Raw genomic sequence first — 17857 nt, 5'->3', positions numbered from 1 at the left:
GCAACAAGAGCGAAACTCCATCTCAAAAAAAATAAAAGTAAAAAATCAAAACAAACACACAAAAAAACAAGCAGGGGTCGGCGACTGCTGGGGGAGGAACAAGAAACTCACACCCAAGACCAATGCAAGTGAGACAGGTTTTGCTGCCACAGAGAAGGGGGAAGGATTGCTAAACATGGAAGAGAAATCCCACCTTGGAGGGCCAGATGTACAGAGCCTGCCTAACACTGAAGCTGGAGCACAAGAAAAGAGAACATGCTCATTACTACCAGCCTAACATGTTATAATAAGCAAGAGCAGGCCACTGCTGGGAGAAGAGTAGGAGCATGGAGAAAGATTTCACTTAAGGCCCAGGCATGCAGGATGGCTGGAAGTTGAGGGAGGTCAGGAACACTCACCCAGAAAAACCCTGGCACCCCAGCTCCAACTCAAAGTTCAAGATAACCACAGTCTACCTTTATAAGGATGTGAAGGCTGTGGTGCACTGAAAGTAACAACAAAACTCAAACTCAGGTCAACCCCTAAGATTGACTTAGCTTTCCCACCTCCATGCTGACAACTTCACAGAAGAAGAGGCATGTTCATTTCTAGCCATAAAAACTATTTACCTCAGTCTCTACTGCTCTTCTATGCTTGATGTCTGACACTCAACTAAAAATTATCACACACCAAAAAAAAAAAAAGAAATAAAAAAAGATGAACTATTTTCAAGAGACAAAGCAATAAACAGAATCAGACCTAGAGATGACCACAATGTTGGATGTTGGAAGTATTAGATGGACTTTAAAATAACTATGATTAATATGTTAAAGGATCTAGTGGGAAAAGTGGATAACATTCATGAGTAGATGGAAAATTTCAGCAGAGAGATGGAAACTATAAGAAAAAGTACAATGAAATGCTGAAAGCAAAAGACATTTTCTCAGAAATGAAGAATTTCTTCAACAGGTTCATCAGTAGACTGGACATAGCTAAGGAGAGAATCAAAGAACTTGAAGATAAGCCAATAGAAATAATTCAAATTGAAACAAAAGAGAGAAAAGAAGGGGGAAAAACAAACCAAAACAGAGCAGCCAAGAGCTATGGGACAACATCAGCTGGTCTAAAACACATGTAATTGGAGCTCCGGGAGGCAGTACCTGTAGGAAAAGGACTCTAGTGTTTTCCTCCAGGAAAAGCCATATGGTTAAAAAATGGCCACAAGTTGTTATTGCTTTTCTTCCCGGTTCTAATTTAGTGAAATCATTTACTTTTATATCCTTCCACTTCCTTCTTGTTTATCTTCTACACCCTGTTATTTGAGGGAAGAAATGTGTGATTTATCCACACCCCCAATCCCCTTTAACAGCCTGTCTGCCATTTGGCTTCAAGAAAAGTGGCTGTGAAGGTGAGAGGGAGTCACCAAAAAGATTCAAAGCAAGTCTCAGCAAGCTGCCTTTTAGCAACCAAGCTAACTTAAACTTGATTTAGCTAAAGTAAAACATGATTCTCAGTTTTGAAGAGGTGGTAAATTACAGTTCATCTCTGTCCATAGTTACAGCTAAGAACAAATAGCTCCCATAATTTGCACTCCTCCTCCTCCTTCTCATTTGAGCAATGAAAAAATCTGCTTAAAGAAAAAGGAAGTATTAGATATGGTACTTATCCACGAAATGCTCTTTTGGATATCAGAAGTGGTCTCCTGAATAAACTAGTTATACATTTAATAAGACAGCTGTACAAGCTCCTTTGTGTGTGTGTGCAGGAGGTTCGTTTTCAGATGTTCAGCAACTTCCGCTGCTAGATGGTGGTGACTTGTGACTGTCACCACCCCTTAAGTAGGTAGACGCAGCCATCTACCTACTAAGACCAATTGCTGGAGGAGAGGTGCTGCTGGGGTCTGGATGTTTGTGCATCTCTTGTATCCAAATGCTTTGGGAAAGGAAGAGGAGGTTACTTGCTGAGAGAGCTGGTAGCATATTTTAGCTTATGGGTTTAGAATCTAAACTCAGACACGCTTCTCATCTTGCTGTTGTTAATGAACTTGCAACCCTGTCTTTGTGCAGGTGGGCTCCTCTGCCTTGAAAAGGCCTCTGTGAAGCTTTCTAGGCCTTCTTGACAGAGCAACTCCTTTCTCCTCTGTGCCACCTCTACCCCTTTACATGCTGTTTGGGACCTTTTTCACATGATTTTGCGTTTATTTTTTTATGCATCTGTGTTCCCTACAAAACTGAGTTCTTCAAGGGAAATAGTTTGTGTTTGATTCATTTCTAGCACAGGGCTAGACACAGACTAGATTCTCAATAAATATTTGTTGAGTTGGGTTAAGCAATTGCTCAGCGTTTGATGGCAACAGTGCCCACACCTGTGTTTGAGACAAGTGCTTCTGCAGTCCCGTCCCCATGTGGTTTTTACAGGCATTGCATTCCCAGGCCATCTTGCATCTCTCTCATGAACTGTGCCCAGTGGGGTTTGATTCAGTGGCCCTGCTGAGAACAGTGGATTCAGATCCCCATAGTAATAGACTTGGAAGTGATTTAGGGTGACTATGTTAAAGACAAATTTACACTGAAGTGAGAAAACATTTTTCAAAAATCATAAAGAAGACGGAGGCCACTGAGCCAGTATCTGGGATGGAGGGAGAGTGCAGCTCTGCGAGAGGCAGGCCTACTCAGGAGGCCCCTGTCATGGCTAGGGTCCTTACTCTCTGCCCTTTGCGAGGGAAGCGCAGGACCCAGGAAGGGAAGAAGGGGGATTTTCTGCAGATCAGGGAGATGAATAAAATCCTAGAGATCAATTGCCGAGGTCACATCCATTCGTTAGCTCTAAACTTCATGGAGACCAGAAAAGGGAAGATATGCTTTCATCATCTGATAAAAAGAAACACAGTCGTTTGGGGTTTTGTTTTGTTTTTTTGAGACAGAGTCTCTGTCACCCAGGCTGGAATTCAGTGGTGTGATCTCTGCTCACTACAACCTTGGCCTCCCGGGTTCAAACAATTCTCCTGCCTCAGGCTCCTGGGTAGCTGGGACTACAGATGTGTGTCACCACGTCTTGTTAATTGTTGTATTTTTAGTAGAGACAGAGTTTCTCCATGCTGGCCAGGCTGGTCTCGAACTCCTGCCCTCAAGTGATTCAGCTGCTTCGGTTCCCAAAGTTCTGGGATTACAGATGTGAGCCGCTGTGCCCAGCCAGTTATCACAGTAGTTTTTAGGGGGAAAAAAACCAAAACTCTTTTTTCCTGGGAATTCCAGGTTGGTCCTGTGTGTGGGTGTGTCCTGTAGAGGCTGCCTGGCCTCTGCCAATCGTTTGACTACTCTGGGCCTCAACTTCCTCAGCTGCAGATGAAAGGGTGGAGTTCAGGGACCTCTAATATCCCTTTCGTGTCCTGCATTCTCTGGTCAGATAGTATATCTAGAATGCCTCCAGACTGAAATCCTGACATTGGCCTCAAAGAGCAGGGGCCGGCCGTCCCAGAGCATTAGCGGCAAGCATTAGCTATTTTCTTTCCAGGCTTGCTGGTTTTGCGGCTTTGATGCATTCAGGACCCACAAATGCTCATCAGAGCGACTGTGCTGCCCAAGTAAGCACTAAAACCTCAGCCGTCAGCACCAAGTCAAGGCTGGCTGCCGCTGCGAGTCAGCTTCCCGCAGTAAGCAGCCTGCGGCAGCTGCCGGACTGTCACTCCAGCCGCGCCCACAGCCACAAACACCACCCCAGTTCCCAAGCAATCACAAGGCATCCGCTGTCAGCACCAGGAAGCTTCTAGATAAGGCTGTCGCTGGGTTGGAAGAGCGCTTGCAGAAATGCTGTGTGCTGCCTGAAAAAGCTCACCCTGCTCTGAGAAGCAGCAGGGACTCCTTCCTGCCCACCCACCCCAGAAAAGAGTTGCAAGATGGCAGAAGCAAGAGTGACTCCAGGCTACTAGCTCACTGATCACTCAACAAATTGCTTTGCAGTGAATTTGTCTTGCAAATCGAGGGGAGGGGAACTGGTTTCTGCCTGCCCAGTGCTCTCTCCCCTTCTCCTGGATTCCCATTTGGCCCTCAAGCACTTTCTCCCTCTCTATTACCCAGACTGGCTCTGACCTAGCTTTCTCTGATAAACTCATTCACACCGGGTGAGAAGAATCCACACAGCTTTGGACCCTTCAGTGAATGGTGTGTAAAATCTGCAAGAGGAGGAAATCTAATGGCCAGTGGTCATTTTCAGGCGTTTGCATGAGGAAATATTTGGTGAACCACCCTCTCTCCCCTACACACACACCCTGGCAAGGCTGGCTGTGCTGATAGGCGGGAGTGTAGGGCTGCCCTGACCTAAATAGGAGGTAGTTAATGTTCCCTTTGCAGCCCCCTCTCATTTCTCTAACATCCAAGGCACCTGTTATATTTGCTCTGTCCAAGGCCCCTACATAAAAGAAGCATTGGACCCCTTCCATTCTCCTATCGTGACTTTGGGTGACTTTCCTCTGCTAGTTATGGCAAAGCAATTTGCCTAATCTGTGACTGGGCTAATGCACTCCCACTCCCATGTAGAATACTTGTGTTTGAACAAGAACCTCTTAAAAATGATGCCCTGACACAGTGGGAGAGCTGGAATTTGAGGAATGCAGAGTGGGACTGCGGAGATATTTGGGGACATGTGAGTCAGGGACCCCACACATCATACCTGCAGAAACCAAGCCCTCTGTCTAGGTGGCTAGGATCTATTTCATGAGCTGGAGCCTGTAGTGGCTCTGAGGCCTCCCCTGGAAAGGAACAATATAGAACAGAATTAATCAAAATGGGAGGCCAGGAGGAGGAGCAGGAGAGGAGGGGAAAATTGCTAGTGGGGAAGGAGGAGGACAGGAACAAAATAAAAAAGCAGGGGGTGGAGTTTGCTTACTGACTAAAATCATTTTCTATACGGAGCCAAGATCATCTCATCTGTTGGAATTGATATTTTGCTCCTTCATGTTTTCAGACTTATTTGTGGCTCCGAGTAGCACTCCTTGATGTCAGCTTTTGCCAGAAAGTTTCAAGACCTTTCAGGGCAAGGATCAGAAGAGCAGGAAGCATGAGAGTGATACATAAAACTTGAGCTTGGCTGCCTTCCATAAAGCACAGTGGCAGCTTCACCAGATGCAGCTGGAACTTTAATTGGTTAAATTTTAATTGGTTCTGCTCTTGTGGGCTAAGTGTTGGGCAGGGAAAATGGTTTTGTTTGTTTGTTTGTTTGTTTGTTTTTGCTTTGCCTAAAGCTTAACTGTCAGCCAGCCTTCTTTGGTCACCTTTGAAATTATCGGATGGCAAAGGGGCTATTTTATGTTTTATATTTATTTTTATTTTTGAGACAGGGTCTGGCCCTGTCACCCAGGCTGGAGGGCAGTAGCAGGATCTCAGCTCACTGTAGCCTCAAACTCCTGGGCTCAGATGATTCTCCCACCTCAGCCCGCTGAGTAGCTGGGACTATAGGCACACACCACCACACCTGGCTACTTCTGTGGGTTTTTTTTTTTTCTTCTTCTTTTGTAGAGCTAGGGTTTTACCATGTTGCCCAGGCTGGTCTCAAAATCCTGGGCTCAAACAACCAGGCTGCTTCAGCCTCCCAAAGTGCTGGGGCTACAGGCATGAGCTACTGTACTGGGCCAAAGGGGCTATTTTAATACTGATTTTTCTATTGAGGAAATCTTACAGCTGGGTGGTTGGTGGTATTCATTTCTCATATGAGCTTGCTTCGCAGTTTAACATCTTACCAAACATATGTCTATTTCTACAAGCATTTAGGATGCACTGGTGTTACCACTTTGCTTTTCCTGGTCACTGCTGTGAAAATTAACCAGGGGTTGAAGCTACATCATTTTAATTAAGTGGGCTGCCTAAAGCGTGGCCTCGACCTGAATATCAAGGTCACCATGGGTCTTGTGAGAGCTTCCTGCGTAATTCCCATCTGGGAGTGGTGGGCCAGTTCTTGCCCTTCCTTTCCACCTCTGCTCTGCTGTGACCTGAGGTGTGAAGGGGAGGCTGAGTGGCCCTGCCCTGTGCCCTTTTCAACCCCTAGACACCCTCCACTCCTTCCCTCCAGTGCTGTGAACACCTCAGGGCTGGGAAGGGGCCTGGGCCCCCACTGGGACCTACAGAATGCACCATTTGACTAACCATCCCGTTCCTGCCTCTCTGCTCTTTACAGAATGGGTTGAATGGCTTGCATCTGGCCTCTAAGGAAGGCCATGTGAAAATGGTGGTTGAACTTCTGCACAAAGAAATCATTCTAGAAACAACAACCAAGGTATGTCTCACAGGGAGTGGGGGAGCTTTGCATTGAAAATTCAAGTTTGTGAGTCCTTCCTTAGAAACCAGTCCTTCATGAGAGAACTCAGGCATGCATCTGAATTTCTCTTATCCTTCCAATCACTTTCTACTGATTCTCTGAATCCCTGAAGCTGCCTGAAACAGACCCCGTTTCCAGAAAGATTCAGTGGGCCTTTATCCTCATCGCTAGGTTACATATCTAAAACTAGAGCCCTTTCTTGGTTGCTTTATGCTTTCTCAGGGTCCTTGACTCTAACTCAGTGTCCAAGGGTTCTGGAAGCGCCAGTCAGGTGCCTGGAGTTGAATCCCAGCAGATGTACTTCACACTCTGTGATCTGGAACGAGTTACTTGGCCACTGTGAAGCCTCAGCTTTGTCTGTAAAATGGAGATTATAATGCTTAGTTGCAGGGTTGGTATGAAAATTCAGTGAGATGGCATACATCAAATGCCTGGATGTATTTATTGGATGGATGTATTTACTGCTTATTGGATCTATTTATTGATTACTGGATTTATTAATGATTATTGATTCCTATAGTAAGGAATCAATAAATACTGGTGACCATGTTGTTGCTGAGGGTTGTAGAAAAGAATCCAGATCTCTTTCATTTTTCCTTCTCCAGCAAGTCTTCCTTGTTCAGCCCCAAACTGATTTCCTCTCCTCGCTAATGACCTGGAACAGCATTCTCTTTCACGAGGAGGCGTTTGGCATGGGGCGACATCAGGCATCCACAGTAACGTATTTCACTCCATTTCAGTAGATTATAAACACCAGTGACTCAACTTCCGAAATCCCAGAGTCATGAAATTGATACATCTACAGATTGCAAAATAAGTTTCATTTTTTACCTGTCACACATCTTATTTATCAAACAGGATGCAGCCAGCAATTAAAAATAAAACCAAACAGGCTGGGCACAGTGGCTCATGCCTGTAATCCCAACACTTTGGGAGGCCGAGGCGGGAGGATCACTTGAGGTCAGGAGTTTGAGACCAGCCCAGCCAACATGGCGAAACCCCATCTCTACTAAACATACAAAAATTAGCCAGGCATGGTGGCGCAGGCCTGAAATCACAGCTATTCGGGAGGCTGAGGCAGAAGAATCGCTTGAATCCAGGAGGCGGAGGTTGCGGTGAGCTGAGATCATGCCATTGCAGTCCAGCCTGGGTGACAGAGACAGACTCCCTCTCAAAAATAAGTAAATAAAATAAAACAAACAAAAAATCATCTCCATTTGCTAACTCAAGTATTGTCTCCCCAGTTCTTGTTTTTTCTTCTCCTCCCTCCTCTGTTCCTTTCCCATGTTTTTCTTCTGGAGTTCTTTCCCGGCTAGCCTCTTATTTTCCATTTGGTATTTATTACACATGTTCTCACACACAGCCTCAATTTCAGTTCCATGCAGCAAACAGTTTGCTGCCTCTCAAGCAGAGAATGTAGAAGAACAGTATGTAGAGAACAGATGTAATTTATGGTTATGAAGTGAGCTACCAAAATATTATGAAGGTAGAATCATCTCTCAGGTAAAATTCTGTAATTTTCATGTCATTTCCTGAATGTGAAAAGATCTTGTTGCACTTTTGGGTAAAATAAACTGAGTTGCTCTTTCTGACTGGATATGGGGTATTTTTTTCCCAAATTCTATGTCAAATTCCAATTTTTCCCACCCTGCTTCTTGTGTGGATGAAGGATGAGATTATTTTCTCTGCACACTCCCACGTACCTGGCTGTGAGCTGCATGCCATCTGACCTGCCCCGTGTGTGCCGGAGCGGCGCCTGCCCTGGCGTGCCTTCAAGGGCTGCGGAAACACGAGGCTTCAGTGCTTTGACTATTTCCGAATCTCCTCCCCAGGTTGTGATTTTGCAAGTGAACACTTGGTGTGTCTTTTTTATTTTTAGAAATTTTCTAAGCCAACGTGGCTTTGGAATACCATCCAGAGAGAGAGAGGGGAAAAAGGTGGAACTGAAACCGTGGGCTGGGGAAGAGTCACAACAGATTGGGGATGGTGATGGGGCTCCCAGGCAGCAGAAAGATGAAAAAAAAAAAAAAGAAAAGAGTAAAAGCCAAAACCAATTTAGATTCCTAAAATATACTTAGAAATTTTAAAAGCATAAAACAAATGCATTCTCTCCCCATCCTCCTATCTTCAGCTCTTAAAGACTGGAGCTCAGCACCTAAGCTATTAATGAACGGGGACAGCTTTCATCTCCACTGGAGAAAAGCCTGCTGTCTCACTCGGGGTCCCTCTCCCCCTTCCGCTTGCATTCACCCAGCACCCATGCAACCATTGTCCCTGCTCTGAGCTCTGTGAGCCCCTGAAAATAGAGAAATTGGGTATTTGTGGAGCAAAATACAGCTAAGTGATTTTTCCTGCTCCTTTGAGGCAATGTTCTTTCATATTGAGGGAGGGGCAGAGGAAACAGAGGCTCACAAATCCCTTTTCCTGTGACTCCCACGACTTAGCCTCATAATGTGTGTGTATAGATAGGGGAAAGGAGATCCACTTCCAGAATTTTCCCTGTGTTCTTATTCCTCACTTATGCTGCCCTTGGCCCAGCTGGCTTGAACCAAGATCCATAGCCAGAGTTCCATCACTGATAAGCTCCCCCAAACACGGGGGCCTTCCCCTCCTCGTGGGGTAAGGACTTCAGGCAGGAAGGGTCAGATGGAAAGAAACATTTGACGTGAGCCTCTTGATGTCTCCGTGGCCTCTGTGCCTCCATGCTGGCCCAGGCCTGCTGTGCTTATGCCCAGGAAGCGTGTGACCAGTGAATGAAAGGACCCAGGATGCCTCCTTCTTTTCCATGGGAGCCCAGAAGACGCTACTTGGAGCTCAGTGTCCTGGTGTCTAGAAAAGTTTCTGGTGCCAGCAGCCCTGCTCCATTTGGTACAGCAGGTGCCAAGCCTCTCAATGGAGGCTCTTTGGACTTCTATGAAAAAGTATTAATGAACTTCCAGACTTTCATATCTGGCATTTATTCTCCAATGGATACTTGAGGAAGAACTTTGTTCTTCGTCAAATAGAACTTGAGGAGAAATCAAAAAGACAACTTCAGGAGGCAACAAATGGGAAGTGCCTGCCTTTTAAAACAAAACAAAAAACCGATTTTATGCCTTTTTTTTTTTAAAGACAGAGAGACTGGGTCTCACTGTTTCCCAGGCTGGTCTTGAACTCCTGGACTCAAGCAATCCTCCTGCCTTGGTCTCCCAAAGCGCCAGGATTACGAATGTGAGCTGCTGTACCCAGTCCCAGGCTTTATGCTTGAATTACCAGGCAGAGTACAAGAAATAGACCTGGGCTGCTTCCCAGCCCCCAGGGCGGCCTCATGGGCCTGCCTCCCTGACCGAGGAAAGCTGGGTCAGCAGCTGCTGGTGGGCCACACGGCTGGGCCCCGGGCTGCTCCCTTCCATCTCAGTGAGGAAGCTTTTCCTCCAGGTGACAGGTGCCACCGGGCAAGGTCAGAGTCCGAAGTCCCTGCCTGTCAGTTCTTAAGTTTCTTGGAATGGATTAGTTAACGATTATGTAGTTTAGTAAAAAGAACTACATACTGTCTAAACTCTAAAACGAGGTTGTTTGAGATCTCTGCTCCTTAAGTAGTGCAGGGACAGATGGGTCCGACCATGGATGCATTTTCTGCATTCGCCCTATTTGACGGAAGCATGGAGTGGAGCCTGCCCACCCCGCCCCGAACTCCCTGAATGGGGCGCAGGTGCAGGGCACCCAGGGGAGTCCACCCCCAGAGGCAGTGCTGACATTCTGGTCCAGGACCCCCGGGGGCTGGCAGGAGCCTGGCTGGAAGGCTGTGGGTATCCCGGCAACAGATGGAGGCTGCTGGTCCTGTCTGTGAGTTGTTGTTAAATATCCAAGAAGAATCCAGACAAGAAAACCTGAGAACATTAAACTCATGTTCTCAGGCCCATGCCTGTAATCCCAGAGCTCTGAGAGGCTGAAACGGGAGACTAGCCTGGACAACAAAGTGAGAGCCCGTCTCTGCAAAAATTTTAAAAATTAGCTGGGCACAGTGGCACACACCTTAGTCCCACCTACGCAGGAGGCTGAGGTGGGAGGATCGCTTGAGCCCAGGAGTTGGAGGCTGCAGTGAGCTATGATGGTGCCACTGCGGTCCAGCCTGGGTGTTAGAGTGAGAGCTCCAATTCTAAAAACAAAACAACGTACTTTCTCAGAAACTTCCTTATTTCTCAGTCTCTGCTGTTGGTTCTCATCTTTCACGAAGTTTAAAACAGTTACATGCCTTGTTTTCCTCCAGTGTTTATTCTCTCCAGTTTTTTCCTCCTCTCCGATTTGGTGAACCCTTACTCGTTACATTTTGCCTACTAGTATGTCGCATATTCTTTATATTTTTCTTGGTCAGATTGTATTCCATTTATTAACCCCCATTTATTTTCTGATTTTTCTTCTCTTCCCTACATACATAATAGAGTTGATCTTACCCTTTCCTTTACTGTCCAATACTTTCCTCACTCTCCTGCCTACCATCTCTTTGTGCCCTCCACTGCAGCTTGTGGTCTGTGGGTATCCCTGGGACGGTGTCAAAAGTGTGGGCCTGAGGGACCCGCTGGCCTCCTTTCCCAGTGCTCCCAGGCCTCTCAGAGGGCTTGTTGCCTTGCAGGGTTGCAGGCTGAGCGGAGCTGCAGGTCCACGGAGGGTCAGCTCGCTGACAAGCCTTCCAGTGTGTGTCCTGAGGGGCACTGACGTGCCGTCTGCTGGGGACAGGACACCACACCCACACAGCAGATTAGGTGTTCAGAAGTTGTGTGTGTTGGCAGGGGCTCTTTTTTTCTTTCAGTATTATTTTTCTTTTATAAACATTTTTAAATTTTTAATTATTATGGATACATAATAATAATAACAACAATAAAGGAGTTCTTTTGACATGGCTGCAGACTCCTTCAACCACACCTCTCAGTGTCATCTGTACCCTTCCTGCGCCACTCCAATCACACCAGCCAATGTTGGTGGTCTTCTTTTTAACTGTTTTTCTTTTTATAGATTGAGGGGGTACGAATGCAGCTTTGTTCCATGGATACATTGTGTAGAGGTGAAGCCTGGGCTGTTAGTGTGGCCATCACCCAAATAGTGGGCATCGCACCCAAAGGATAATTTCTCATCGCCCCCACCTCCCACCCCCCGAGTCTTCAGTGTCTCTCCACCCTCTGTATGTCCACGTGTGCACATTATGTAGCTCATACTTACGAGTGAGAACATGCAGTATTTGACTTTCTGTTTCTGAGTTGCTTCATGTAAGATACTGGCCTCCAGCTCCATCAGAGTTGCTGCAGAAGACCTGATTTCCTTCTTTTTTATGGCTCTTGCAGCATTGTTTTTCATAGACAACAGGCAGGATTTTCCTCCCTGTACTTTCAGTGTGATTTCAGGATGTGCGAGGGGTGAAGCACACACGTGTGTCCTTTCTACCCCTTTTGGCCATGGAGAAAGCCCCCGGGTCCTTCAAGCAGCACCTGTCCACAGACCTTTGCTGGTCCCGTAGCAGGCCCAGTGGGAAACAGCCTCTGTTCCCTTCCCCTGTGTATTTCAGAAGGGGAACACGGCCCTGCACATCGCTGCCCTGGCCGGGCAGGACGAGGTGGTCCGGGAGCTTGTCAACTATGGCGCCAACGTCAATGCCCAGTCGCAGGTAATGGCTCTCTGGTCTGTACCAGAGGGTATTGCCTTTCCACACGTGGTTCCTCTTTCCTGCTCCCTCGTGGATCCACTGGCAGCTGTGTTAACAGACACACTGTGGGGCAGGGCCTAGATTTCCCGGGAGCGTGTCTCCAAGCAGTGGTGAAGACATCCTTTATTATTTCTCATGCATAGAGCGCACATCCTAAGCATGACGGGGTTGAACTGTTGTGGACCTAAGCCAAATAATATGTCCAGTTATGGCCCAGGTGGAGAGAGAAATGGAGGACTGGAGGAATGAGGCACGGGGTGCAGCATTGATGAAATCAATGAGTGTGTGAGCTGAAGAGATTGACCTACGGTGGCGAGGGGAGGCACAGCCTCTTGTGGCCTTTTGTAATAATCCCAGGATGCCAGTCACCGTGACGATGAGTTTCCTTAGGAGGGGTCAGGTGGGAGGAAATGGAATAAAGAGAGTGCTGTCCTCCAGGTGAGAGGACTTTGTGCTGGTGTCGGCCTTTCTTACATTGCGGGTGGATGCTAATGATGTCCTCTCTTGGTTTACAGAAAGGTTTTACACCCCTGTACATGGCAGCACAAGAGAACCACTTGGAAGTGGTTAAGTTTTTACTGGAAAATGGAGCTAACCAGAACGTAGCCACGGAAGTAAGTAGCTTGGAAAAATGTCGTCACCACCGGAAGTCTCCCAGGTGTACAACCTTGCTTCAAGTGACACCTTCCTGGGTGTGTGGCCTGGGGTGCATCCATGTAGTGATAGATGACCTTCAGGTTGCTGCACTAATCCTGAGCACTGTCGAGTTCTGCAAGGGAATAATGACAAAGTTGTGGGTCTTGAAGAAGGTCCAGACACGTACCAAAGAAACGACGTCACACTTGAGGGCGTCATTCCCGCTATGGCCAATACTTGTGACTGGAGGGGCAGGCAAAGCATGCGTGTGTATGGTTGGCAAGTTTGCACTGGGCCTTAATGAGAAAGGCTTTTGCCACAAAACCACCATGCACCCTTGGACAATTCTCGTTTGCTGTGGTCCTGAGTCTTGTCATTGGCGAAATAATGAAATTGGACTAGATAGAGCCAGAGTCTCTTGACTCTTAACTTTGGATGGCTCAATGACATGACTTTGTTGTCATTCCGTTTCATCAGTTCCTGGGGTCCTGCGCCCCTTAGTATGTCCACAACTGAGGGAATTAGTAATAGTAGCTCATGGCCAAACACCGTGGCTCATGCCTGTAATGCCACTGCTTTGGGAGACTGAGGTGGAAGGATCACTTGAGGCCAGGAATTCAAGACCAGCCTGGGCAACACAGCAAGACCCCGTCTCTACAGAAAAAGAAAATTAGCTGGGTGTGGTGGTGTGTGCCTGATTCCTAGCTACTTGGGAGGCCGAAGTGGGAGGATCACTTGAGCCCAAGAGGTCAAGGCTGCAGTGAGCCATGATTGCACCACCGCACTCCAGCCTGAGTGACAGAGCGAGACCCTGTCTCAAAAATAAAATAATAATAATAATAGTAGTAGTAGTAGTAGTAGTAGTAGTAGTAGTAGTAGTAGTGGCTCACAATTGAATTATCAGGGCCTGGTGTGGACTCTGGCCTTTGGTCAGTGTTAATAATGTTCTGCTTTGTCAAGGCACTATCCTGGCACCAGCAGATGGGGTGAGAAGGGGAGCAGGCAAAGAATCCGAGCAGTCAAAAGTTTCTTAAAACAAATCAAACTGGAAGCAAATTATAAAGGAAAACTAAAGGAATGCTACGGAAAAATTTGGCAGGTTCTGTGAGATTGCAGAGAAAGGAAGTGGAAGCAGGAAGGGCTTCAGGGAGGAGGTGGTATTTAGGCTGAACTTGGTGGATGAAGAGGGCTTTGGTGGAGGGAGGTCCCTCAGGCTGGCGCCGCTGGGAGCATGAGCCCGAGGGGCAAGGGTGTGTCCTGTGTGAAGGGCAGCTAGGTTCAGACCAGTCAGAGCAAAGCGTTTTCCTCCTCTGGCCAGGACGGGTTCACGCCTCTGGCGGTGGCCCTGCAGCAGGGCCACGAAAATGTCGTCGCGCACCTCATCAATTACGGCACCAAGGGGAAGGTGCGCCTCCCGGCCCTGCACATCGCGGCCCGCAACGACGACACGCGCACTGCTGCGGTGCTGCTGCAGAATGACCCCAACCCGGACGTGCTTTCCAAGGTGAGGGCGAGGGGGAGGGAGGAGCCCTGGGCCGCGGATGCCCACGGGCTCAGGGCGCACCGAGTACGCCCTGCGACTTCCCAAACAGGAGCCCCAGCGTGCTCACGGAGCGTCCCCATCCCAGGACGCAGAGAGGCCCCTGGATAGCCCTGTTCTAAATCCCTGGCAGCAGGGGTGGTTCCTGTTGCTCCAGGTCATCTGGAGCAACAGATGTTGTGCTCTGCGTCCAGGCGGGCAGGGCGAGTTACCCTGGAACACCAGGAGGCGGCCTTCCTGATGTTCCTTCATCTCTCCTCCCCGGCTGCCCGGTAGTGGAGGGAGGAGGCGTGCAGGAGTCGGGCCACCTGGGCATGCTCTCCGGTGTTCGGAGGCACTGCTGATCTGCTGTCTGTAGGGTGAGGCTGCTGGTTCTCTTTTAGTGGAAATGGATTTGCTGGAGTTATTCACAGTCCCCTCCTGCACCCCGCACCTCCCCTCTTCCACCGGCCCCAGATCCACCGGGTTTTGTCTGGAAAACACCTGGGTGGGGTTAGGCCTGGCTTGAGGCTCTGGAAGAGAATGATGACAATGGACAGAGGCTGAGGCAGGAGGATGGTTTGAGCCCAGGAGTTGGAGACCAGCCTGGACAACATAGTGGGACCCCACCTCTTAACATTTTTTTTTTAATTAGCTGGGCATGATGGTGTTCGCCTGTAGTCCCAGCAACTGGGGAGGCTTAGGTGGGAAGATTGCTTGAGCCCAGGAGGTCGAGGCTGAAGTGAGCTGTGATCACATCATACTGCACTCCAGCCTGGGTGACACAGTGAGACCCTGTCTAAATGGAGGGGGAAAAAAAGAAAAAAAAAAAAAAAAGACCATGGCACCATCACACTTTCATTCATGAATGAAAATCTCTTTGTCGGTGATCACTCTGACGAACGGGCCCACAGAGTCTGATGTTAGCATATAAGTCGGTTTGCTCAGGGTGGATACCCAGCTTTTGAATACACTGTGCCACAGAGCCTCTCTTGACCCCCTCACCAAATGTTCCCACCCATCAAAATCTCCTTTGTCTGTAAAGTCCTGTCACCCCACCTGAGTTTCGGGCATCCCAGGGCTGATTCTGAGATAGAAGTAAATCACATATGACCAGTTTCTCCCCCTCTGTTGTGCCCTAGACGGGATTCACGCCCCTGCACATTGCGGCCCACTACGAGAACCTCAACGTGGCCCAGTTACTCCTCAACAGGGGAGCCAGCGTCAATTTCACGCCACAGGTAACCTGGGGCAGGTGCGCCCTCACTGTCTGGGGTTTGGGGCTAGCAGGTGCTCCTGCCTTGGCACCATGGATTTCATCCCAGTGGCAGAAGTGCCTGTGGGTCAAACAGCCCTGCTGTCTGTTCGACCTCCTTGCTGGCAGGTTTCTGACCATCCACCCCCCAGTTTCTACCTGCTTTGCTTGAGAAAACCCTAAAGTCCATTTGCCCATCCTAGAAGTGGGAAATCTGGAGGGCAGAGAGTGATTTCCAAATAACTGACCTTCCTGCAGTCTGTTATGTTGACTCTGGGAGGCGTGGGCTTGGCTGGTGTGGTGGGATGACCCATCCTGTTGGCAGGTCCTTACAGGTTTTAAAATGTCTTAGGCTAGAAATGCCCTGACAGCACCATTGCAGGACTGGGGGCTGGGGGTTGGGGACATGGGGAGCGGGTGCACAGCAGCTGCGTTCCAGGGAAGGATGACATGCCCTGACTGTCCTGCTTCCTCCCTTCAGAACGGCATCACGCCCCTGCACATCGCCTCCCGCAGGGGCAACGTGATCATGGTGCGGCTGCTGCTGGATCGGGGAGCCCAGATAGAAACCAAGACCAAGGTGGGTGCCAGCAGGCTCCGCAGCCAGGCAGGGGGAGGGAGTTTCCCCCTCACGAACCTCACCCAGAGCAGCGGGCCCTTGGTGACCTAGTTAGGGATGCACCAGCAGCCTCCTGGAGCCGCCTGCAGCAGTGTTCTGGGCAGTGCTGCGTGCAGCGGGAGGCAGTAGTAAAACTGTGCTGAGGTCGAGCTGGTGCTTGAGGAAACGTCAGCACTTGCGTGGGCTGGGATGGTGCCATAGGCGGTCTTCTCTCCAAATGACCTCTGATAGCTGCCTTTTGGGCTTTCTGTTTTTGACTCTGTCTTTTAAAGGACGAATTGACACCTCTCCACTGTGCAGCTCGAAATGGGCACGTGCGAATCTCAGAGATCCTGCTGGACCACGGGGCACCCATCCAAGCCAAAACCAAGGTGTGTGCTTCCTTCCTGTGAGGAGCATTTTTAAGGGCTCCAGGTCCAACAGACCTGGCATCAAATCCTGTTTCTGTAAAACAGAAATGCTAATACTACTAAATGAATAGTACCTTTGACATTTATTACAAGGCCTGTCACATAGGAGGCCCTCAGTGTAGCTCTAATTCATACTAGATCAGGGTCGGCAAACTTTTTATCTAAAGGACCAGGTATTAGACAGTTTTAGGCTTTGCAGGCCATGGTCCCTGTTGCAGTGATTCAACACTGCCAACGTAGCAGAAAAGCAGCCATAGGCAATATGCAAACTACGGCCTGTGTTCTAATAAAACGTTATTGACCAACACTGGTGGCGGGGCAGATTTGACCCACAGATTGTATAGTTTGCCTACTACTGCTCTAGATCAATCTCCATGTCTCTCTTCCTAGCTCCAGAAAAGACAGGCACTAAGTACTCTGAGAAGTCTTCAGAGCCTGGGTCAGACTGGAGCGAAGTTAAAAAGAAAAGAACACAGTTCTTCTCAGGCTCCATTACAGGCCAGAGAAAAGGCTTGTTACATGGTTCTAACATAAGGACTTAAGTCTTCCAGGGAAGAAAGCTGTCAGCTACACAGAGCTGCCTGAGCCTGCTCCAGGCCCTCTGCCCCGTGAATTGAGCTGTGTCAGTGCAGAGCAAGGCAGAAGCCAGGCCCACTCATGGCTACCCAGGAGGTTTCCCACAAGCAGTTCTGTCATGAAATGATGGCTTAGTCCATACAGTGAGAGCTGATTTATTCCCGACACATTATCATGTTCTGTTCTGTAGAGCTGTCGTTAATTTGGGTCATGATTCATAGTCCCCACACTGGCTCTTGTTTGTGTCTGTGTGTGCTGTTGCATGAGGGTGTCCTCTACTAAAGCAGTTTCTCATTTAATCCTCCATCCTTGGCTGATTTGCTGTGTGACTCTGAACATGTGTCTTGCCCTCTCTGTGTTTCAGTTTCCTCATCTGGAGAGCCCCCGCCCTCTCTCCTAGGATTGTTGGGACGACCATGTGAGATAATGTCTTCAAAAGTATATCTAACAGTAAAACTCCTCAGCTAAATGAAAGTAGAATTGCTACTATCAGTTAGATTATTAGGTCAGGAAATTCCCAACATTTTTCCAGGAGTGCTGTATTTAAACATAATACATGACCAGAAGTTAAGATATTTTGTTTTATTATCCAGATCATTAGAATGGGGCTGAAAGGAATGCTTATGATAAGTATTTTCTGAGAATATGAGAATATGTGACTTTTCAATTGGGAACTATGGTACAACCTTTCTGAAATGCAAGTGTAACTAACTGAGTTAGCTCAGTCCACCCTAACAAAGAACCACACGTTGAGTAGCTTAAACAACAGAAACTTACTGTTTCACACTTCCAGAGGCTGGAGGCTGGAGGGTCAAGATCAAGGTGTCAGCAGGATTGGTTCGTTTTGTTTTTGTTTTTTTTTTTTTTTGGAAAGAGA

At 48.1% G+C, this 17857-nt stretch overlaps 1 protein-coding gene across 8 annotated transcripts in view; it reads left to right on the top strand.

Annotated features, from left to right (window-relative positions):
* ANK1 (ankyrin 1) overlaps positions 1-17857 on the top strand; it is a 252608-nt gene that overhangs the window by 163413 nt on the left and 71338 nt on the right. For all 8 annotated transcript variants that reach the window (XM_017885323.1, XM_017885322.1, XM_017885320.1 and 5 more), the window contains exons 3-9: positions 6148-6246; positions 11828-11926; positions 12481-12579; positions 13920-14105; positions 15263-15361; positions 15857-15955; positions 16267-16365. In XM_017885323.1, coding sequence (XP_017740812.1) covers positions 6148-6246; positions 11828-11926; positions 12481-12579; positions 13920-14105; positions 15263-15361; positions 15857-15955; positions 16267-16365 — 780 coding nt within the window. The remainder of the gene's footprint in view (positions 1-6147; positions 6247-11827; positions 11927-12480; positions 12580-13919; positions 14106-15262; positions 15362-15856; positions 15956-16266; positions 16366-17857) is intronic.

This window comes from Rhinopithecus bieti, unplaced genomic scaffold (assembly GCF_001698545.2).
Source record: "Rhinopithecus bieti isolate Rb0 unplaced genomic scaffold, ASM169854v2 scaffold_13689, whole genome shotgun sequence".
Lineage (NCBI taxonomy): Eukaryota > Metazoa > Chordata > Mammalia > Primates > Cercopithecidae > Rhinopithecus > Rhinopithecus bieti.
The sequence above is the reverse complement of the archived record's forward strand: the minus strand, read 5'-3'. Positions and strand labels throughout refer to the sequence as shown.